The sequence below is a fragment of the Schistocerca piceifrons genome, chromosome 8 (assembly GCF_021461385.2).
Source record: "Schistocerca piceifrons isolate TAMUIC-IGC-003096 chromosome 8, iqSchPice1.1, whole genome shotgun sequence".
Taxonomy (NCBI): domain Eukaryota; kingdom Metazoa; phylum Arthropoda; class Insecta; order Orthoptera; family Acrididae; genus Schistocerca; species Schistocerca piceifrons.
The window spans coordinates 4,225,281-4,249,005 of NC_060145.1; the positions used below are offsets into that span (position 1 = coordinate 4,225,281).

A 23,725-nucleotide genomic window follows, 5' to 3' on the forward strand; every position below is an offset into this window, starting at 1 on the left:
GTTAATGGAACTATTTTCCCATGACACTCCGTATCTCATCATTTTTGTATATTCTGCGTAAATAATATGTGCGCGTAAGTCGCACGTCATTTTATCTTCGTTTGCGACATTCAATTGTCACCTCTATAGAAGTCGAGAGCCGGTTCGTGACTTAATAAATATAATTTTGCAAAAACATTAGCAAGACTTGCCTATTATGATATTCTGGCAAACACCGACCGATGATTCAGTTAAGGAATATTTGAGTTTAACAGCTCTGAGACAACAGTAGTGTTTGTTTACATTTTGGTCTTTTATTTTACCAGTGTTTCCGGATCGATATGAACTCTTTGAGCCATTTCAACACCAGTGGCTAACTTTTGCGTAAATTCTAAAAGCACTTCGATTTCCTTTTCCTAGTTACATTTTTTCATTTATTTACGACTGGAATCAAGGCATTCTATAAAGATTCCTGTAACACTGAATCAGGCTTTTACGTTTTGCAAATGACTGACTTGATTGTGCAGTGTCGTACATATCTAAATTGGTGTCGTACACAGGTAGTTTTGCCATATATTAGAGTGTGCCAAGTAGAATATTAACACACATTAATTTATTTTCACAAAGCCCCTCAACCCTGTCAGTATCACGCGGCTGCCAGTGCAGTTTACTCGCAGCATGTAAGATGCGGGTTGTTGAACCAGAGCAGGCAGGGTGAGTAGGGAAGAGCCACACAGCCACCGGCTAGAGGTCACAGAGTACCGCTTGACCTGCTTCAAGGCTAACGTTGAAGGAACTTTCCAGGCATTAGCGAGTCCTTAGAATGCTCACATCATACTTAAAGAGCGAAGTACCATGTCATCCGAAAAATACGAAAGGGTCTTCCCCTAATTAAGAGAGATTTCCTTAGTTCAGTATTGATTACGGTTATTGGGATTATTCGTCGGTTGTATGCTCTACGAAAGTCGGGCTGAGTTAGAGGTGAGAGCAGATGATAGCGTTAGAAAACTGCCGACCAAGGATGAGAATCTATAGAAGTGGGTAAACGATGAGATGTGCTGACTAGCTGCTGAATTCCTACGCGATGGTCTCTACGGCTTTGGACTGTGAATAGTGAATCCTAATTATTTCGTACGGCAGCTGGGACAAACTGCGATTCAACGCCTTTTTCTTCGGACGGTACAATCTGTACGCCTGAACAGCTCTGTGCGAAGTTCTATTCGATACATTTTATATATTGTACGCATGTACATCTTCAATACTCGGTAAACTGATCCCAAGAGAGCAAACGCTCTTCCTTGTATCTTCAGACTTCCTGCTAGTAGTCGGGTCGTCATTATAAATAATCACTCCCTCTCATATTCGTCTGATATCCGACAGGGTACGAACTATCTGCTTTTCAAGTCCCTTATGTTAATAACGGGGCATTTCAACGTTCGTCCACTGGACAGTGGACCACGGCAGGCAAAACCTTATGCACTTTCAGTTGAGCACAAGAATAACGCCCCCAGGATATGACAGCAATTTGATTTCTTAAATTTTTGTTAGACAGTAAAACTTCGACATAACTGTAAAGAGACCGGAGTCCATTACATTTCCTGTGTCAGACACACCATTACCCTCATAACTGTCAGAGCTGTATTTACGAGGATTATTCGGAAAGTATGTTCAGATCGGTCACGAAATGGAAACTACTGTGAAAACTAAAAATGTTTTATTTGCAACAGCTAGCTACACCTTCGTTCAAATGGCTCTGAGCACTATGGGACTTAACTTCTGAGGTCATCAGTCTCCTAGAACTTACAACTACTGAAACCTAACTAACCTGAGGACATCACATACATCCATGCCCGAGGCAGGATTCGAACCTGCGACCGTTGCAGCAGTGCGGTTCCGGACTGAAGCGAGTAGAACGGCTCGGCCACAGCGGCCGGCTAGCTACACCTTCCAGCTGTCTCTCTTTATAGTCTGCGCACCGCTTAGACATTTGTCGTAGCGCTGAACCAACATTCCAATATCCTCGTCATAGAAGACAGCCGCCTGTGCTTTCCGCCATTTATCTATGCTGGTGTACTGCTCTTAGTCCGTGCCATAATGTCGTCTTCATAACCAGCGGTTCATGCGAATAGAGATGAAACTCAGGGGGAACCAATTACGGCCTGTATTGTGGGTGATCAAACAGTTCCCATCAAAAATGCTATAGAAGCATCTTCGTTGCCCGTGCAGAACGCAGCCGAGAATTATCATAAACAAAGAAACGCATGGCAGTTATGTTACGTGCTACGTGTGCGCTCGTAACGGAAAAGAGACACGTGGCGCGAAGGACGGACACACTAGGGACGCAGCCCAACACATTTGTGCGAAGCTTCAACGTATTTTCACTGTGGTTTCTATTTTGCGCCTAATCCGACCTTACTTTCTGAATAGCCCTCGTGGAAATTCAGGTAGACGGAGGAGGAGCGATTTTTCTATCGTCACAAGCGCTAATGGCAGCGGCCAAGTGAGAGGCAGTGAGTACTGCGTTTCAACGCGGCGCTGTCATTACGTGGTGCGTGACTGCAGCGGCGGAAGGAATCTGCGTGCGCCGCGGAGAGCGCGAGGGAAAACAGCGGAGGGTGCGGCCGTAATTCCACGCCAGAGGCAACCTGTTGGCGGCGACAGAGGGGGCGGTGGAGCCCGCGGTCGATGCGGCTGGAGGCGGGCACGTGCCGCCCCCGCCCCCGCCCCCGCCCCCGCCCCCGCTCCACGTGTCACGCACAGCTCCCTGCACCCCGGGGGCGGCGCGCGCTTACAATCGGTACGCACGCTGGTTTACATCACGACCACTAGCTGCTCGACATCCTCTGCTAGCTAAGCTCTTGAAGGAGTTGAAGTCTTCAGCGACATTAACGGAAATGAAAATGTTACCCCATATGTTTCCAACTTTGTGCGAATGTTCGCCACACAACGTAAATTAAATCATTAAACTCGCACTCCATTCGGAACTGTCGTCCATAATCACCATTATCATATGAAGTATGACCCCCACAGGCACGTACACAAACGTCTGTTCATCGTGGCGTAGTATCAACAGCTCCCAAATGTCATCATCTTGAGGAATTGCTTGCCATGCCTCATCGTGTACGGAAATAGAGGGGATCGGGTCGGAACGACCCGCTTAACGTTTGCACCAATATTAGAGGTCTCGGTGATGAAAAACGCTTTTACAAAATTTAGAAACCGTTAATTCAGACTTTTTTGTAATAAAATTTGCAAATGAATTTTGTTTGTTATGTCAATAAAGTAAATAACCACGGGGCGGAACGGACTCCTTTTTACTTTCTTCGATGACACGTCTTACAAGTAAGCTAGCCTTCATCGTCCTCGCCCTCTATGTCTGCACACGAGATATGAGCTCACTGTTTGCACCACTACCTTAAACTTAAATCGTGATGGCGATCCAGAAATCTAAGGACCCAATTTCTCCAGCCATTTTTGTTTCATTGTGGAATGGTTGTTGGCAACTGTTCCGTTCTGCAAGGTGATACGTTCATCTGCTCAGTTCCTTCGTAGTCATACCGAGACATCTCTTTTGCAGACAATTAAGTTATCTCACAAGTTCTATCTCTTGCTAGTCACTGAAAGCACACCGATATTCTGTCAGTTGTTGAACGGCAATTGTCCTTTTCCTCTGTTACGTATCGGCTTGAAGTTGTCAAAGGCTCCACAAATTGTTTCGATGCTTTTTCGTGGATCATCGTTTTATTAATTACCGATTCAACAGCTTTTCCCGCGTTTTTTGTGGACCAATTTCGTCTCTCCGTTTTCTGTACACAATGACGTACCATCTGCAAACGAGAAAGGCAAACCGTGCGGTAGAATTCGTCAAATGAAAAATAAAAGGCGATCGGGGAGGAACGAACTGTACCAGTAGACCATTCCGCCACAACGCCTATCTATTGAGAAAATATTCAGTAACCACCATAAACATCTTTGCCAACTGCATTGTACGCAAAGATAGCTAAGAACATGGGGATTTAGGTGGATTAAGCGTTGAGTGTGAAGAAAAAAAAAAAATTAGAGACTTCCTTTAGTTGAAAGTAGCCCTGGAAAGTTGTAACAGCGAATTCTCTCACTTTCATAGGCAGACTGCGCAGCTCGCGCGCGACTACAGATAAACCTTACTAAACTGTAACAGACATTGCTTCGCTACACGACAGTCTGAGCGCCCCCCAGCGCCTCTACACGAAATTAGACGACAGAGACCGTTCCGCGCCGCTCTCCCCTAAGCGTCAACCCATCGCATTTATCGGACGTGACGTATAGCTGACGAATCAGGGGATGGGCAAGCCAGCAGGGATCCGCACACTTTGCTCAAGGTGTTGGTGTTGTAAACTCTGCTGTGTTGTCTGCCTGCTGAAATATATGCCATTTGGTACCGTTGTATCGGTTATAACACATTGGCCCCTGGCGAGATGTAGCGATGTGCGGTGTGTGTCACGCCTTTCCGTCGGCTAGCGTATTGCATCGTTTTTGCACAGTGGTCGTGAATTACGGCGCGCCGGTTCAATTCGAGGCAGCGTCTCCATTTCTGTTTGGTAGCAGCGTGGCCTTGTACGGTAGCGTTGCTTTTCCTGGCCTATGACTGCTGAAAGCTGCGAGACAGACTCCACTACCCCTGAGGAAGACTTCGGTCGTGTCCACCAATGCCAGCGATCCTGAGTGCAGCATTACGGATCACGGTAATTTGTATTTTGAGGAGAAGCGTCTCCATTGCTCAGAACGGTTATTAATTGTCGTTTTTATTCAGTATTATTTAACTGTGACCTCCGTTACAGTTAACGAGTGTAACTTCGTGGCTTACGAAGCAGTCACTCACGTGGAATGTTGGATTATATTTCGTGCTTGTATTTTCAAAAATGTTGTTGTACGAACTCTAACGCTGAATAAATTAATGGCCTTCCTCGAAAAGGAATTTGCGTTTTTTATCGGAAAGAAAAACCTAAATGTTTCCCGTAACAGTTTCAGCGCTTATTCATAAACGGGACCACAACCGCGCGTGAGCTTCTGCGCGGGGAATATCAAGGTGTGCAAACAGAGTTTCGGGGTGTGTGCCCGACGCTGAAGAGAGCTGACAGCACCCCTCACGTGTACTGCCTGGCTGTCACCATCAGCCACACTGTCACGGATTTTAGAGTAAAAGTGTTACACCCGTTACCCGTTCTGTTGCAATAAGGAATAGCGCCCCATACCATGTTTCCAGGAGCTCTAGAATGGCTGCTTGCTGTAGCCTTTCATGAGGCGCCTACGGACACGTTGGCGGCGATTTGAGAACCACAAAGAGAAGCAGCACTGACCGTTGAACACCGCAGAATGCAACTAAGTGTCCCCGGTGATTCTAGCTGTATATCACTGAAATGTCTCGTCCACGGTATGGTGTCAGCGGGGAACGGCATACGGCAACTCGACATGTCGATCCGGCTTTCAGCAATCTGCTGCGAATGGTTCGTGATGACCCTGAGCCTGTAACCTCTGCACACATTTTAACTGTTGTCAACTTTCTGTCTGAGGTAGTCGAATAATCCTACGATTTTCTCGTACAGCCTTTCTGGAAGGATCTCCGCCTGTTGTTTTTGCCATAATCTTGCCCCGAAGCTGTTCTGTCACCGCTCGTTCTACAGCCAATGCACGAGAACCAATTGTCTGTACGCGATTTGTCGGTGTGGTACTGCTACGCCCTCTGGAAAGTTTCAGTAGTGTTAGAAGGACTCGATAGCCGTCACGTACTCACACCATCCTTCACAGGCAGGAATACTTATTTTTGCTGTGCTGAAAATGAGTTCGCATAAGCTTGAAATTTAATTAATTCAACACACTGGCACGCAGCTACTGGAGGAGTAGTTAGGAAGCATTCGGTCAAGGCGTTCACTCTCGTGACCCCGCTGCCCGTAACTGCCTTTTTACACGGTACTGTCGCTTTTTCCGTATTTAATATACACTACTGACCATTAAAATTGGTACACGAAGAAGAAATGCAGATGATAAACGGGTATTCATTGGACAAGTATATTATACTAGAACTGACATGGGATTACATTTTCACGCAAGTTGGCTGCATAGATCCTGAGAAATCAAGTACCCAGAACAACCACCTCTGGCCGTAATAACGGCCTTGATACGCCAGGGCATTGAGTCAAACAGAGCTTGGATGGCGTGTGCAGGTACAGCTGCCCATGCAGCTTCAACACGATACCACAGTTCATCGAGAATAGTGACTGGCGTATTGTGATGAGCCAGTTGCTCGGCCACCATTGACCAGACGTTTTCAGTTGGTGAGAGATCTGGTGAATGTGTTGGCCAGGGCAGCACTCGAACATTTTCTGTATCCAGAAAGGCCCGTACAGGACCTGCAACACGCGGTCGTGCATTATCCTGCTGAAATGTAGGGTTTCGCAGGGATCAAATTAAGGGTAGAGCCACGGGTCGTAACACATCTGAAATGTAACGTCCACTGTTCAATGTGCCGTCAATGCAAACAGGAGACCGCGACGTGTAACCAATGGCAACCCCTACCATCACGCCGAGTGATACGCCAGTACGGCGATGACGAATACACGCTTCCAATGTGCGTTCACGGCGATGTCGCCAAACACGGATGCGGCCATCATGATGCTGTAAACAGAACCTGGATTCATCCGAAAAAAATGACGTTTTGCCATTTGTGCACCCAGGTTCGTCGTTGAGTACACCATCGCAGACGCTCCTGTCTGTGATGCAGCGTCAAGAGTAACTGCAGCCGTGGTCTTCGAGCTGATAGTCCATGCTGCTGTAAACGTCGTCGAACTGTTCGTGCAGACGGTTGTTGTCTTGCAAACGTCCCCATCTGTTGACTCAGGGATCGAGACGTGGCTGCACGATCCGTTACAGCCATGCGGATAAGACGCCTGTCATCTCGACTGCTAGTGATACGAGGCCGTTGGTATCCAGCACGGCGTTCCCTATTACCCTCCTGAACCCACCGATTCCACATTCTGCTAATAGTCATTGGATCTCGACCAAGGCGAGCAGCAATGTCGCGATACGATAAACCACAATCGCGATAGGCTACAATCCGACCTTTATCAAAGTCGTAAACGTGATGGTACGCATTTCTCCTCCTTACACGAGGCGTCACAACAACGTTTCACCACGCAACGCAAATCAACTGCTGTTTGTGTATGAGAAATCGGTTGGAAACTTTCCTCATGTCAGCACGTTGTGAATGCTCTGAAAACCTAATCATTTGCAAATCACAGCATCTTCTTCCTGTCGGTTAAATTTCGCGTCTGTAGCACGTCATCTTCGTGGTGTAGCAATTTTAATGGCCAGTAGTGTAGTTGGCGTTCAGTTTTGGCCGGTGGAGCTGCGGCACGGAGGCTGACGAGGCACGGAAGCGACTCGAGCGAGTACTGTACACAGTCTACCGGCAGCGCACGCAAGCAGACGGAACGTCAGCTAGCGCCCTGGTAGTGAGCGGCAAGTGGCCGGCAGAGAGGAGAGGCGCCGTATTTACGGAGGCAGCCGCACACCGCCACCGACACTCGCAGCCGTCTGCAAATAGCCGGCCTGGCCTCCCACTACACAGGCGGGCCGCGGTCGGTCCGCTACTCTCAACACGCCCGCTGTCCACTCGGCCCTCGCCAAACCAAGAATCAATACCAACATATATATATATATATATATTATATATCCACTGCGGCACCCTTCCGATTTAGAAGTGGGTGTTGTACGGACCACTCTCTACATCTGCATCTACATCGATACTCTGCAAGTCACATTTAAGTGCCTGGCAGAGGGTTCATCGAACCACCTTCACAATTCCCTATTATTCCAACGTCGTATATCGCGCAGAAAGAACGAACATATGTATCTTTCCGTACGGGCTCTGATTTCCCTTATTTTACCGTGGTGATCGTTTCTTCCTATGTAGGTCGATGTCAACAACATATTTTCGCATTGGGAGGAGAAAGTTGGTGATTGGAATTTCGTGAGAAGATTCCGTCGGAACGAGAAACGCCTTTCTTTTAATGACGTCCATCCCAAATCCTGTATCATTTCTGTGACACTCTCTCCCATATTTCGCAATAATACAAAACGTGCTGGCTTCCTTTGAACTTTTTGGATGTACTCCGTCAGTCCTATCTGGTAAGCATCCCACACCGTGCAGCAGTATTCTAAAAGAGGACGGACAAGCGTAGTGTAGGCAATCTCCTTAGTATGTCTGTTATATTTTCTGAGTGTCCTGCCAATAAAACGCCGTCTTTCGTCAGCCTTCACCACAACATTATCTATGTGTTCCTTCTAATTTAAATTGTTGGTAATCGTAATTCCTAAGTATTTAGTTGAATTTACGTCTTTTAGATTAGACTGATTTATCGTGTAACCGAAGTTTAACGAGTTCCTTTTCGCACTCGTGTGGATGACCTCACACTTTTCGTTATTCAGGGTCAACTGCCACTTTTCGCACCACTCAGATACCTTTTATAAATAGTTTTGCAGTTTGTTTTGATCTTCTGATGACTTTATTAGTCGATAAACGACAGCGTCATCTGCAAACAACCGAAGACGGCTGCTCGCACTTTGGTGTGGCTTACCCCTACATGAACACACGCTTTCCATGTACTGTGTCATCTGCCGTACGCGGTACTTCTGCAGAGCATTACAATTGATGTTTGGATAGCGTACATGGCGTCCCGATGAATAATTGCAACCATTTTCTTATCCCAAACGATTGCACGTTGCTAGTGAGTTTACTGCAGCGTCACTGCAGAAGTTTTCTGTACTGTGTTTCACTTGTCTTGAGCGGCATTTTCTGTTTACACATCTGACCCAAACTTGGGTGTCTCATGAGAACTCTCTGTTCTGCAGTTCGGCAAATGAACAATGAAAATGACGTTACGAGAAACCACCCTCCTAACAAAAAAAATCTAACTACAGTAACAAAATTCAGTAACTTGCAATGATAATAGCATCGGTTCACTAACTAAACAAAAAATTCATAGTAGAAGTCCTTGTCTAATTCCCTGTGGTAAATACTACTGAGAACAAACAAAACGACGTGTCATGCAAAGATCTGAAAGTATCGGCATTTATTTTCTCCATAAAACGCATATAAACATTTTCAACAATATTGCGAAGTCGAAGCTCCGCGTTGTGCCCCAGATGGGCCAATCGGAATCGACCCACCGCCGTTCATGTCGATGCTGGTCCGGGGTAACCACAGGCGCCGGCACGAAGGCGAACAACTCGAGAGCAGGGAAGGCTGTGAGACGTCGTCAGCCAGCAGCCCGCTGACAGGGGCGGCCTCTGCAAGGAGAGAATGTGGGCTCCGCCCCTGCCAGCCTCGCCGCACAGCACCAGACCCCGCCTAGGGAGAGCCCTACGATAGCAGTGGCGTGTGACCCGTATCAGCTGCTTGCGTCAACCTTCTATACAGCAAAGGACTTTGATTGTTTGCATGTCCCCCGTAGCTTGCGACACCTTCTTGCAATTCCAAAGTTAAGAATTGTCAGTCTTCTTTATGGTAATAAGAACTATTAACGCGATTTCCTTGAATTGTCGTTTAGCTATCCGAGGACGCAGCATCCTTTAGGCACCCTATAATCGACGAGTGGCCAGGACCCCAGACATGCTGTATGGAGGGGCACGTTGTCGGCTATCTCGACCTTGGAGCCGCTACCCCTCAATATAGTAGCTTCTAAATCTGGAGCCGGGACGGAAGTGGCCGAGCGGTTCTAGGCGCTGCAGTCTGGAACCGCATGTCCGCTACGGTCGCAGGTTCGAATCCTGCCTCGGGCATGGATGTGTATGATGTCCTTAGGTTAGTTAGGTTTAAGTAGTTCTAAGTTCTAGGGGACTGATGACCTCAGAAGTTATGTCCCATAGTGCTCAGAGCCATTTGAACCTAAATCTGGAATCCCGACGCTGAGTGCAGCCCGTCCCACTTGCGGTATCGGACTGCACGCGGTCGGCACGAATGCCGCCGCACCCCGACCACCCACTCAGGAGTGGACGCCCTGCGCCACACGCGGCCACTGGCTCTCACCACCACGCCCGTGGCACAAAGACACCCCGGCGCCGGCGCCGCCACCCTGCTCCTTTCACCATCCTGGAGGAATCAGATTCGGACCACGGCAAACGATAGCCCTGATACGGCCATTAATGAAGAGTCGCGAGAACCCCCTTAGGAAGCTCCAAAAACCATCCTTCGCAGCAGGTACTATGACTATTCTTCAGACCCCTTCTGTGTTTATGGCGCAGAGATCACGCACACAACAGGTTTTAAACAGAGGTGCTTACAGTCATTTTTCCCATGCTCTATCGGAGATGGAACGAAAAGAATACCCGACAGAAGGCAAAATAAACAGCATTCTCCACCAATCGTGCAGCAGTTAGCCGCAGAGTTAGACATAGACACAATTTTTTTTCTTTTTGCCTTAGTGTCGACATGAGAACTCATTCTTACATCAGCATCTGAAGTTTATATTTCATTATTAGTGTCTTCGTTTCGTATCGTATTTGTGTGTGTGTGGTGTGGGTGGGGGTGGGGGGGGGGGGGGGAAGAAACATTTCGTCAAAAAGTTTCTGGATATAAAAATTATCTATGTTAGACATGTTCTGTTGCAATAAGAACAAAGATAACAAGCGAGGTGATCAAGTTACTTTGAAGGACACGCTTACAAAACCGAGCTTAACGAGCACGAGAAGTGTGTTCCTTTTGTAGAAAGCACGTGACGTTAGGTTAACAAGAGTGGTGGTTCAACTACGTTCAAGGATATGGCAATGAGACGAGCTAATAACGGTTTTCTAGTGACAACTAGCTACCCGTAAGTTCGAAGAGACGGGGGTTAGATTCAAAATTGATAACTGACATGAACACACAACTGTAAGGAAAAAAAAATATTACAGTTAATAACACAACAAAACTATTTTGAATTCAATCAAGAACACTTCATACGAGAAGGTGTTTTACTCACGGGCTCACCTATTTCAGGAACAACACTAGCGTAGATTTCCATTGATCTTACAGAAAAATTAGTATGTGAAGACGTAATAGCAAAGAGTAGCTGCATAATTATCTACCGCTACACTTAAATGGGTGACATAAGAGGCATGGTAGATGAAACAAAAACAAAATACAACTACACATAGACATAAATAATATACAAGAAGAACAAGAAAACACACTCGACTTTGTAGACATAACCATAAGAAAAGGCAGTCACAATCGCACGTTTGACATATACAAAAAACTCACAAGAAGTGACACTATATTAAATGCAACCTCAAACCTCCCGCAAAATCGGAAACAGGCTGCAACCACACATATGTTAGCCAGTCTGAAAATGGATCCCCATAAACACATTTGATTACCAAAAACATCTGGCCATTATAACAAACAGCATTAAAAATGGACACAAAACACTTGTAGACAAACTAAACAGAAAAATGAAGACATAAATAATGAAAAAACTAACCAAACCACATCAACACATACAACTTACCCACCCACATAGGATGGCACACAGTGACTTACAGTGAGAAATTCGCACATAAAATAGGTAACATTTTTTTTAAAAAAAAGGAGCCATTAACACTGCTTACAAAACAAAGAACAAATACACATCCCAAAACGGAAATCAAAACTAGACAGATACCAACAATCTTGTATCATCAGCTCAGTTGCAAAGACTGTGAAAAAAGATACATGGGTGACCGGCGGGACATTTGACACAAGATATAAAGAACACATCGGACCATGTAAATACAGTAAAAGCCATTCAACACCTACAGATCGTCTTAAACAGGAGTACCACACACCAAGCACTACTGAAAAAGATATGAATCTCATAAGAATCAGTGAGGACACACAAGTATTCCCCCGTACTCCCTTTCCAAGAAAACGTCCATATAAAAAGTATTAACACAAAATAAACAGTTGTTCAATGACCAAATAAATATTGGAAACCAGATATTGTATAAAATAATTGAAGAAATCACTTTTCCATCCTTCACCCTCTTTCTCTAACTCCCCCCCCCCCCCCCCCCCCCATTTCATTTCACTTCTTGCCTCTCACCTTTTTCCATCAACTCACTCTCCATCACACCATTATGCACTTACTCTCTACTCATCTTTGCTTCCCTCACGCGCCCTCCCTCTCTACATGTTGTTGTTGTTGTGGTCTTCAGTACTGAGACTGGTTTGATGCAGCTCTCCATGCTATTCTATCCTGTGCAAGCTTCTTCATCTCCCAGTAGTTACTGCAACCTACATCCTTCTGAATCTGCTTAGTGTATTCATCTCTTGGTCTCCCCCTACGATTTTTACCCTCCACGCTGCCCTCCAATACTAAATTGGTGATCCCTTGATGCCTCAGAACATGTCCTACCAACCGATCCCTTCTTCTGGTCAAGTTGTGCCACAAACTGCTCTTCTCCCCAATCCTATTCAATACTTCCTCATTAGTTATGTGATCTACCCATCTAATCTTCAGCATTCTTCTGTAGCACCACATTTCGAAAGCTTCTATTCTCTTCTTGTCTAAACTATTTACCGTCCATGTTTCACTTCCATACATGGCTACACTCCATATAAATACTTTCAGAAATGACTTCCTCACACTTAAATCTATACTCGAAGTTAACAAATTTCTCTTCTTCAGAAACGCTTTCCTTGCCATTGCCAGTCTACATTTTACATCCTCTCTACTTCGACCATCATCAGTTATTTTGCTCCCCAAATAGCAAAACTCCTTTACTACTTTAAGTGTCTCATTTCCTAATCTAATACCCTCAACATCACCCGATTTAATTTCACTACATTCCATTATCCTCGTTTTGCCTTTGTTGATGTTCATCTTATATCCTCCCTTCAAGAGACCATCCATTCCGTTCAACTGCTCTTCCAAGTCCTTTGCTGTCTCTGACAGAATTACAATGTCATCGGCGAACCTCAAAGTTTTTATTTCTTCTCCATGGATTTTAATACCTACTCCAAATTTTTCTTTTGTTTCCTTTACTGCTTGCTCAATATACAGATTGAATAACATCGGCGAGAGGCTACAACCCTGTCTTACTCCCTTCCCAACCACTGCTTCCCTTTCATACCCCTCGACTCTTATAACTGCCACCTGGTTTCTGTACAAATTGTAAATAGCCTTTCGCTCCCTGTATTTTACCCCTGCCACCTTCAGAATTTGAAAGAGAGTATTCCAGTCAACATTGTCAAAAGCTTTCTCTAAGTCTACAAATGCTAGAAATGTAGGTTTGCCTTTCCTTAATCTTTCTTCTAAGATAAGTCGTAAGGTCAGTATTGCCTCACGTGTTCCAGTATTTCTACGGAATCCAAACTGATCTTCCCCGAGGTCGGCTTCTACTAGTTTTTCCATTCGTCTGTAAAGAATTCGTGTTAGTATTTTGCAGCTGTGGCTTATTAAACTGATGGTTCGGTAATTCTCACATCTGTCAACACCTGCTTTCTTTGGGATTGGAATTATTATATTCTTCTTGAAGTCTGAGGGTATTTCGCCTGTTTCATACATCTTGCTCACCAGATGGTAGAGTTTTGTCAGGACTGGCTCTCCCAAGGCCGTCAGTAGTTCCAATGGAATGTTGTCTACTCCCGGGGGCCTTGTTTCGACTCAGGTCTTTCAGTGCTCTGTCAAACTCTTCACGCAGTATCGTATCTCCCATTTCATCTTCATCTACATCCTCTTCCATTTCCATAATATTGTCCTCGAGTACATCGCCCTTGTATAGACCCTCTATATACTCCTTCCACCTTTCTGCTTTCCCTTCTTTGCTTAGAACTGGGTTTCCATCAGAGCTCTTGATGTTCATACAAGTGGTTCTCTTATCTCCAAAGGTCTCTTTAATTTTCCTGTAGGCAGTATCTATCTTACCCTTAGTGAGATAAGCCTCTACATCCTTACATTTGTCCTCTAGCCATCCCTGCTTAGCCATTTTGCACTTCCTGTCGATCTCATTTTTGAGACGTTTGTATTCCTTTTTGCCTGCTTCATTTACTGCATTTTTATATTTTCTCCTTTCATCAATTAAATTCAATATTTCTTCTGTTACCCAAGGATTTCTACTAGCCCTCGTCTTTTTACCTACTTGATCCTCTGCTGCCTTCACTACTTCATCCCTCAAAGCTACCCATTCTTCTTCTACTGTATTTCTTTCCCCCATTCCTGTCAATTGTTCCCTTATGCTCTCCCTGAAACTCTGTACAACCTCTGGTTCTTTCAGTTTATCCAGGTCCCATCTCCTTAAATTACCACCTTTTTGCAGTTTCTTCAGTTTTAATCTACAGGTCATAACCAATAGATTGTGGTCAGAGTCCGCATCTGCCCCTGGAAATGTCTTACAATTTAAAACCTGGTTCCTAAGTCTCTGTCTTACCATTATATAATCTATCTGATACCTTTTAGTATCTCCAGGGTTCTTCCATGTATACAACCTTCTATCATGATTCTTAAACCAAGTGTTAGCTATGATTAAGTTGTGCTCTGTGCAAAATTCTACCAGGCGGCTTCCTCTTTCATTTCTTAGCCCCAATCCATATTCACCTACTACATTTCCTTCTCTCCCTTTTCCTACACTCGAATTCCAGTCACCCATGACTATTAAATTTTCGTCTCCCTTCACTATCTGAATAATTTCTTTTATTTCATCATACATTTCTTCAATTTCTTCGTCATCTGCAGAGCTAGTTGGCATATAAACTTGTACTACTGTAGTAGGTGTGGGCTTCGTGTCTATCTTGGCCACAATAATGCGTTCACTATGCTGTTTGTAGTAGCTTACCCGCATTCCTATTTTCCTATTCATTATTAAACCTACTCCTGCATTACCCCTATTTGACTTTGTGTTTATAACCCTGTAGTCACCTGACCAGAAGTCTTGTTCCTCCTGCCACCGAACTTCACTAATTCCCACTATATCTAACTTTAACCTATCCATTTCCCTTTTCAAATTTTCTAACCTACCTGCCCGATTAAGGGACCTGACATTCCACGCTCCGATCCGTAGAACGCCAGTTTTCTTTCTCCTGATAACGACATCCTCTTGAGTAGTCCCCGCCCGGAGATCCGAATGGGGGACTATTTTACCTCCGGAATATTTTACCCAAGAGGACGCCATCATCATTTAATCATACAGTAAAGCTGCATGCCCTCGGGAAAAATTACGGCCGTAGTTTCCCCTTGCTTTCAGCCGTTCGCAGTATCAGCACAGCAAGGCCGTTTTGGTTATTGTTACAAGGCCAGATCAGTCAATCATCCAGACTGTTGCCCTTGCAACTACTGAAAAGGCTGCTGCCCCTCTTCAGGAACCACACGTTTGTCTGGCCTCTCAACAGATACCCCTCCGTTGTGGTTGTACCTACGGTACGGCTATCTGTATCGCTGAGGCACACAAGCCTCCCCACCAACGGCAAGGTCCATGGTTCATGGGGAGGCCTCTCTACATAGAGAGAGAAAAATATAGATCTAAGAAAAACTTATGGCAATGTTGGCAACAATATAAACATGATGCACACTTAGAAGTATACATATAAGCAGTTAACAGTGTTGTACGAGATTGTGCTGTGTTAGAAATCAAACTGCATAGTTCTGAAGAGCAGCCTAAAGTTAGACCACAATTATCAGTGCCTAACGAAGAAAGGAACGAAAAATGTGAAAGGAGACGGCATTTCGTGATGTAGGAAAAAAAAAATTACAGTAAGTAAAAATCAAAAATTTGCTAACGAACATTTTTTTCGATATACAAGACAAACTACATTGTAAATATATTTACGGGCCACTAATGATACTTTACTTCAATAAAGCAAAACACGTCTACTGAGAAAAACATTTCCCTGTAGTTGTAACGACAAACAAAATTACCATCAAAAATTTTCTATTAGTTTCACGTCTCTAATTCTGGCAATGTTTTGCGTATCTACACGGGTCCGGTATGTTAATTTATAGATTTGACAATATTCTTGTCGCCACGTACCGGAATCTGATCACGAAAATTTATAAAACCAAGGAAAAATGAAAAGTCCTTTAATATACTCCAACAGTTCTGTGGAGAACTACTGGCGCATCTGCTCGGCAGTACCACTTCGTCTCCTCATCCCCATATGTAGTCACCCGCTCACGATTAAATTCTGATTTCATTTATTATTGATTGATTAAATTTCAGTTCTGCGCTCAGGCGCCTTCCCTGTCACTACAACCCTCTGTTACCATAAGGGACGAGAGAGCGCAAATCTTACTATATTTGTTTGGCCTGCATTCGTTTTTCAAGGTTGTGTGTTTTCTTCTGAAGCAGAGATGGGAAATCAATCCACTATGTGACTCCAAAAAAGACCTTCAGACCTGCCTGCACACTATTATACTAGCCGTCATCACTGTTATGCTGCCACGATACGGCCGTAACTAAGAGCCCTTTCGCCTCACCCTGGCGCGCTAATCTGTATTACTTCTCTTTGCTATCTCCTTTTTTTTTCTGCCAAAGCTATCTGCTTTTCAAGATTTGCCTTTCATGTGTTATGTTAGACTAGTACTTTAATGACGTGTTACTATTTTGTGACCCAAGGAAATGTGTTCCGTTAGTCAGTGACGCTCAGAACCCCGGCTTCAATGTGAGCTGACCAAGCAGAGTGGACAGCGACGACGCGAGGCAACTGCGCGCTGTTGGGTCTGGGGGCTGCCTACGAGCCAGACAGCCTGTTTCCGCCGTGGCCTGGAATTCGCGCCCCGCCTCTGACCTGCTTTTTTTTTTTTTTAACTGCAGGGGAGGGCAGGCGCCCCCAACAGGTGGCGGCAACAGGTGTCCCGCCGCAGAAGCCGACACAACTTGTTGAAACCGGAGGTTTCACTCCGCTTACTCGTCTGGTGTTCGCCAGATCGACATTGTCCGAAACGAGAAACATAGATTGACAATCAAATACAGGCTTTGTCGGGCTAATATTTCACTGTAAGAAATTTCAGTCTACCATGTGAGAGTCACCGAAATTTACTACTGCTCGATATGAGGGACGCAGACAAACACAGAAATTAAAGGGGGAAGAATGGGTTATCGGTTCTCATTGTTAGCATCGGAAAGAAACGATAACTATTACAAAAAAATTAGTAGCAGGTTGTGAATTAACCAGCTATTCTCCGTCTTCTAGCTGCACTAAGTACCTCGAATCCTACGAGATGTATTATCGAAGTGAGTACGCGGAGGACGGTATGCTAAAGTGTTGAATCTTTTCGACGTGCTTTACTAATTGAGAATATTTCAGAGGGGATATTCAGCTGTGGCACTTGCCTCAGGACCAGGACAACCTCATAGGCCAATCCCGACCCGTAGCTTGGACAATACAGCTTTAGCCAAAAATTTTACAGTGCAACAGGCTTCCCTTGTATATCTGCATGTTCAACAGCAACATCAACAAGTTGTTGGGCACGTAACGGAATGTAACCCAGTGCCCGCTGACCAGCTTGAAACACTAGAGGTATATGCTTTTTATTTTAGTGATAGAACCATCACCAACGCACTAAGTTGTAAACGTACAACAGGACCACTGGAGACTAGATGTACAAACAATAACAATATAATTACGTCGTTTATTTGAAGACTAGCTTTCTCGCCTCGAAATGCATCGTGCATTTCAATAAAAAGCTTGATTTTGTGACTGTAGGCCTTTTCGGTCTGTATTTTACCAGTATAACTCTCAGCTAGAATACAGACCAAAAACGCTAAACACTAGATTTTCCTGAACTTTCTGTAAGAAGACAACGATCATTCCTTCGAAGACTTACATTTACCGTCTCCCAAACTGATTAATGTTATTACATTTATCAGCTACAAAAAAACTGCTCGTAAGCCGAACTCTCACACAACGTAAAAACGCGCGTGGACGAGAAGCTGGTGACGTCACAGCGTGGAATTCGACCCCACGTACCACAGCACTGCGGAAAGTGAAATAAAGAAGGAGTCCTGTCAGATTTCTGTGTCGTGGAGGGGAATGTGGCCAATAAGATGCGACGTCGCTTTACGTCTCAAGCATAAGGGCCGCCATATTGTATGGCGCTAAACATACATTTGTTGGGTTTTCTTTGTCATAGAGTAAGTGGTACGAATATAAGCCGTTTCAAACCATGAGCAAACTGGGCGTCTCTCGAAAGCACATCGTTTTAGCTACGATTTGTTATAATAAAATGACAGGAATCTACATTTCGGTTTGTAAAGGCTTCATCTAGTATATTTTTTTATGTGTTTTAAGTTACGCGCTACGAAAGTATACCGTTTCAGTGATACGGTTCAATGATTTCTGAAAATCGCGTCATTGTGGTACAGTTTGCATATTATATATATATTTCGTATACATAGTCTTTTCATGGTGTATGCCCTATACCGAGGCATAGTTGCAATGCTGAAGCTGTAGCACAGTTGACAGCATCGTGAGGTTTCGACGCATGTGCAGTAAGGTAACAGGATCCCGACCACCTCCTTCCTCATTTTTTCACCTTTTGTTCCCTAAAAGATTCTGGGTCTTTCCTTTTCAAATATTACCTCAAAAGTAGATGTTATTTACTGTAAATAATGTATTTGGTGTAATTTTTTTATGAACGCCAACGACTTAAATGTTTCCCCATTGGCCACAAATCTGAACATGACCGCCTGTCTATGAAAATAAACTTAAATTACAGAATGGAAGTTTATACTATTATGAAACTGTATATACACTTATCTCTGGGTTCCCGGAGTGGCTCACATTTGTACACTATGTTATCAAAACTATCCGCATCTACATCTACATCCATACTCCGCAAGCCACCTGACGGTGTGAGGCGGAGGGTACCTTGAGTACCTCTATCGGTTCTCCCTTCTATTCCAGTCTCGTATTGTTCGTGGAAAAAAGGATTGTCGGTATGCCTCTGTGTGGGCTGTAATCTCTCTGATTTTATCATCATGGTCTCTTCGCGAGATATACGTAGGAGGGAGCAATATACTGCTTGACTCCTCGGTGAAGGTATGTTCTCGAAACTTCAACAAAAGCCCGTACCGAGCTACTGAGCGTCTCCCCTGCAGAGTCTTCCACTGGAGTTTATCTATCATCTCCGTCACGCTTTCGCGATTACTAAATGATCCTGTAACGAAGCGCTCTGCTCTCCGTTGGATCTTCTCGATCTCTTCTATCAACCCTATCTGGTACGGATCCCACACTGCTGAGCAGTATTCAAGCAGTAGGCGAACAACCGTACTGTAACCTACTTCCTTTGCTTTCGTATTGCATTTCCTTAGGATTCTTCCAATGAATCTCAGTCTGGCATGTGCTTTACCGACGATCAACTTTATATGACCATTCCATTTTAAATCGCTCCTAATGCCTACTCCCAGATAATTTACGGAATTAACTGCTTCCAGTTGCTGACCTGCTATTTTGTAGCTAAATGATAAATGATCTTTCTTTCTATGTATTCGCAGCACATTACACTTGTATACATTGAGATTCAATTGCCATTCCCTGCACCATGCATCAAGTCGCTGCAGATCCTCTTGCATTTCAGTACAGTTTTCCACCGTCACAACCTCTCGATATACCACAGCATCATCCGCATAAAGCATCAGTGAACTTCCGATGTCATCCACAAGGTCATTCTGAATAGCAACGGTCCTACGACACTCCCCTGTGGCACACCTGAATCACTCTTACTTCGGAAGACCTCTCCATTGAGAATGACGTGCTACGTTCTGTTATCTAGGAAGTCTTCAATCCAATCACACAATTGTCCGTATGCTCTTACTTTGTTCATTAAACGACTGTGGGGAACTGTATCGAACTCCTTGCGGAAGTCAAGAAACACGGCATCTACCTGGGAACCCGTGTCTGTGGCCCTCTGAGTCTCGTGGACGAATAGCGCGAGCTGGGTTTCACACGGCCGTCTTTTTCGAAACACATGCTGATTCCTACAGAGTAGATTTCTAGTTTCCAGAAAAGTCATTATACTCTAACATAATACGTGTTCCAAAATTCTACAACTGATCGACGTTAGAGATATAGGTCTATAGTTCTGCACATCTGTTCGACGTCCCTTCTTGAAAACGGGGATGACCTGTGCCCTTTTCGAATCCTTTGGAACGCTACGCTCTTCTAGAGACCTACGGTACACCGCTGCAAGAAGGGGGGCAAGTTCTTTCGCGTACTCTATTTAAAATCGGACTGGTATCCCATCAGGTCCAGCGGCCTTTCCTCTTTTGAGCGATTTTAATTGTTTCTCTATCCCTCTGTCGTCTATTTCGATATCTACCATTTTGTCATCTGTGCGACAATCTAGAGAAGGAACTACAGTGCAGTCTTCCTCTGTGAAACAGCTTTGGAAAAAGACATTTAGTATTTCGGCCTTTAGTCTGTCATCCTCTGTTTCAGTACCATTCTGGTCACAGAGAGTCTGGACATTTTGTTTTGAGCCACCTACTGCTTTGACGTAAGACCATAATTTTTTAGGATTTTCTGCCAAGTCAGTACATAGAACTTTACTTTCGAATTCATTGAACGCCTCTCGCATAGCCGTCCTCACACTACATTTGGCGTCGCGTAATTTTTGTTTGTCTGCAAGGCTTTGGCTATGTTTATGTTTGCTGTGAAGTTCCCTTTGCTTCCGCAGCAGTTTCCTAACTCGGTTGTTGTGCCACGGTGGCTCTTTTCCATCTCTTACAATCTTGCTTGGCACATACTCGTCTAACGCATATTGTACGATGGTTTTGAACTTTATCCACTAATCCTCAACACTATCTGTACTTGAGACAAAACTTTTGTGTTGAGCTGTCAAGTACTCTGAAATCTGCTTTTTGTCACTTTTGCTAAACAGAAAAATCTTCCTACCTTTTTTAATATTTCTATTTACGGCTGAAATCATCGATGCAGTAACCGCTTTATGATCGCTGATTCCCTGTTCTGCGTTAACTGTTTCAAATAGTTCGGGTCTGTTTGTCACCAGGAGGTCTAATAAGTTATCGCCACGAGTTGGTTCTCTGTTTAACTGCTCAAGATAGTTTGCAGATAAAGCACTTAAAAAAATTTCACTGGATTCTTTGTCCCTGCCACCCGTTATGAACGTTTTGAGTCTCCCAGTCTATATCCGGCAAATTAAAATCTCCACCCAGAACTATAACATGGTTGGGAAATCTACTCCTAATATTTTCAAAATTATCCTTCAGGTGCTCAGCCACAACAGCTGCTGAGCCAGGGGGCCTATAGAGACATCCAATTACCATGTCTGAGCCTGCTTTAACGATGACCTTCACCCAAATTATTTCACATTTCGGATCTCCGTCAATTTCCTTCGATACTATAGCACTTCTTATCACTATAAACACGCCTCCCCCTTCACTGTCCAGCCTGTCTCTGCGGTATACATTCCAATCTGAGTTTAGAATTTCATTACTGTTTACGTCTGGTTTCAGCCAACTTTCTGTCCCTAGTACTATGTGGGCATTGTGACCATTTATTAATGAGAGCAGTTCTGGGACCTTTCTATAGACGCTCCTGCAGTTTACTATTAGCACATTAATATTGTTATTCCCTGTTGCATTTTGCCTATTCCTACCTTGCCGCTTCTAAGGAGGCCTCTTGTCGGGCCTAGAGAGGGAATTCTCTAGCCTAAAAAACACACATGTGCACTCCACACGTACTCCGCTACACTTGTAGCCGCTTCCTGCGTGTAGTGCACGCCTGACCTAGTCAGGCGGACCCTACATTTCTCCACCCGATAGCGGAGGTCGAGAAATTTGCACCCTAGATCTCCGGAGAATCGTCTGAGCCTCTGGTTTAAGCCTTCTAATCGGCTCCAAACCAGAGGACCGCGATCGGTTCTGGGAACGATACTACAAATAGTTAGCTCAGATTCCACCCCGCGAGCGAGGCTTTCCGCCTTCACCAATTCCGCCAACCGCCTGTACGAACTGAGGATGACCTCTGAACCCAGACGGCAGGAGTCATCGGTGCCGACATGAGCAACAATTTGCAGTCGGGTGCACCCAGTGCTCTCTATCGCCGCCGGCAGGGCCTCCTCCACATCTCGGATGAGACCCCCCGGCAAGCAGACAGAGTGAACCCTGGCTTTCTTCCCCGACCTTTCCGCTATTTCCCTAAGGGGCTCCATCACCCGCCTAACGTTGGAGCTCCCAATAACTAATAAAACCCTCCCCCCGTGTGCCTGCTCGAACCTTGCCGAAGGAGCGGCCACATGACCACTCACAGGCAGAGCGGGCGATGCCACACTGACCCTCCGCCTCGTGCGCCGCGAACGCCGCTCAACCCGCCACTCCCCTTGGGGAGAGGGTGGCCCAACCGCGCCCGGTACACGCGAAGATGTCTCTGAGAGCAAGGACAGTGGGTGAAGCATGTAACACCTGGGGTGTACCATGCGACGCACCAGATTCCCCACTGCCGCTACACTCCGAGGCGCCGGCCGGTGTGGCCGTGCGGTTAAAGGCGCTTCAGTCTGGAACCGCGTGACCGCTACGGTCGCAGGTTCGAATCCTGCCTCGGGCATGGATGTGTGTGATGTCCTTAGGTTAGGTAGGTTTAAGTAGTTCTAAGTTCTAGGGGACTGATGACCACAGATGTTAAGTCCCATAGTGCTCAGAGCCAAATCACACTCCGAGGCAGCAGCATCCTATCCATTCTGAGAAATCAATTTACTGTAGAGAGTTAATCAACTTTTAACTAGACTGCTAATTCACTAAATGCGGCTGATAGTTGACTAAACTGTGGTTGCTAGACACTTCTTGTAGAAAACAATGAAAATAACACTACCTGTCTCTGGACTGTATTGAAAACAAACACTAGCACTACTGGCACTACAGCTGACTAAAGGGACTCTCTCTGACTGTATTCAAAACAAGCACGAAATCTATGGAACACTATTAGTAGCACTCGACAATTAAAGGTTCCTAAAAGCAAAAACACACGGAAGAAGTGACAAGTAAGAAAAATAGATAATACTTAAATTAACGTAGCTCGCTACACAGCGGACGTGACGCAGACGGCAGTTACGACCACCTAAAACATACGTTTTTCATATTAGGTGCATTTTGCTGGCACCTACTGCCAGGTACTCCATATCAGCGACCTTATTAGTCATGAGACATCGTAAGAGAGCAGAATGGTGCGTTCCGCGGAACTCACGAACTTCGAACGTGGTCAGGTGATTGGGTGTCACTTGTGTCATATGTCTGTACGCGAAAGCGAAACGACGCCTCGCTTGGTGTAAGGAACGTAAACATTGGACGATTGAACAGTGGAAAAACATAGTGTGGAGTGACGAATGACGGCACACAAAGAGGCGATCCGATGGCAGGGTGTGGGTATGGCGAATGCCCGGTGAGCGTCATCTGCCAGTGTGTGCAGTGCCAACAGTAAAATTCGGTGGCGTTGATGTTATGGTGTGGTCGTATTTTTCCTGGAGGGGGCTTGCAGCCCTTGTTGTTTTGCGTGGCACTATCACAGCACAGGCCTACATTGATGTTTTAAGCACCTTCTTGCTTCCCACTGTTGAAGAGCAGTTTGGGGATGGAGATTGCATCTTTCAACACGATCGAGCACCTGTTCATTATCCAGGGCGTGTGGCGGAATGGTTACCCGTCAGTGCGTCCCTGTAATGGACTGGCCTGCACAGAGTCCTGACCTGAAACCTATGTAACACCTTTGGGGTGTTTTGGAACTCCGACTTCGTGCCAGGCCTCG

The 23,725-nt window shown here is 45.1% G+C and overlaps 1 protein-coding gene across 1 annotated transcript in view; it reads left to right on the top strand.

Moving 5' to 3' along the window:
* The first annotated feature begins 664 nt into the window (after positions 1 to 664).
* Positions 665 to 23,725, top strand: part of LOC124711479 (glucose dehydrogenase [FAD, quinone]-like) — a 92,380-nt gene continuing 69,319 nt past the window's right edge. Inside the window, exons 1-2 of the mRNA XM_047241587.1 lie at positions 665 to 693; positions 2,542 to 2,776. Coding sequence (XP_047097543.1) covers positions 665 to 693; positions 2,542 to 2,776 — 264 coding nt within the window. The remainder of the gene's footprint in view (positions 694 to 2,541; positions 2,777 to 23,725) is intronic.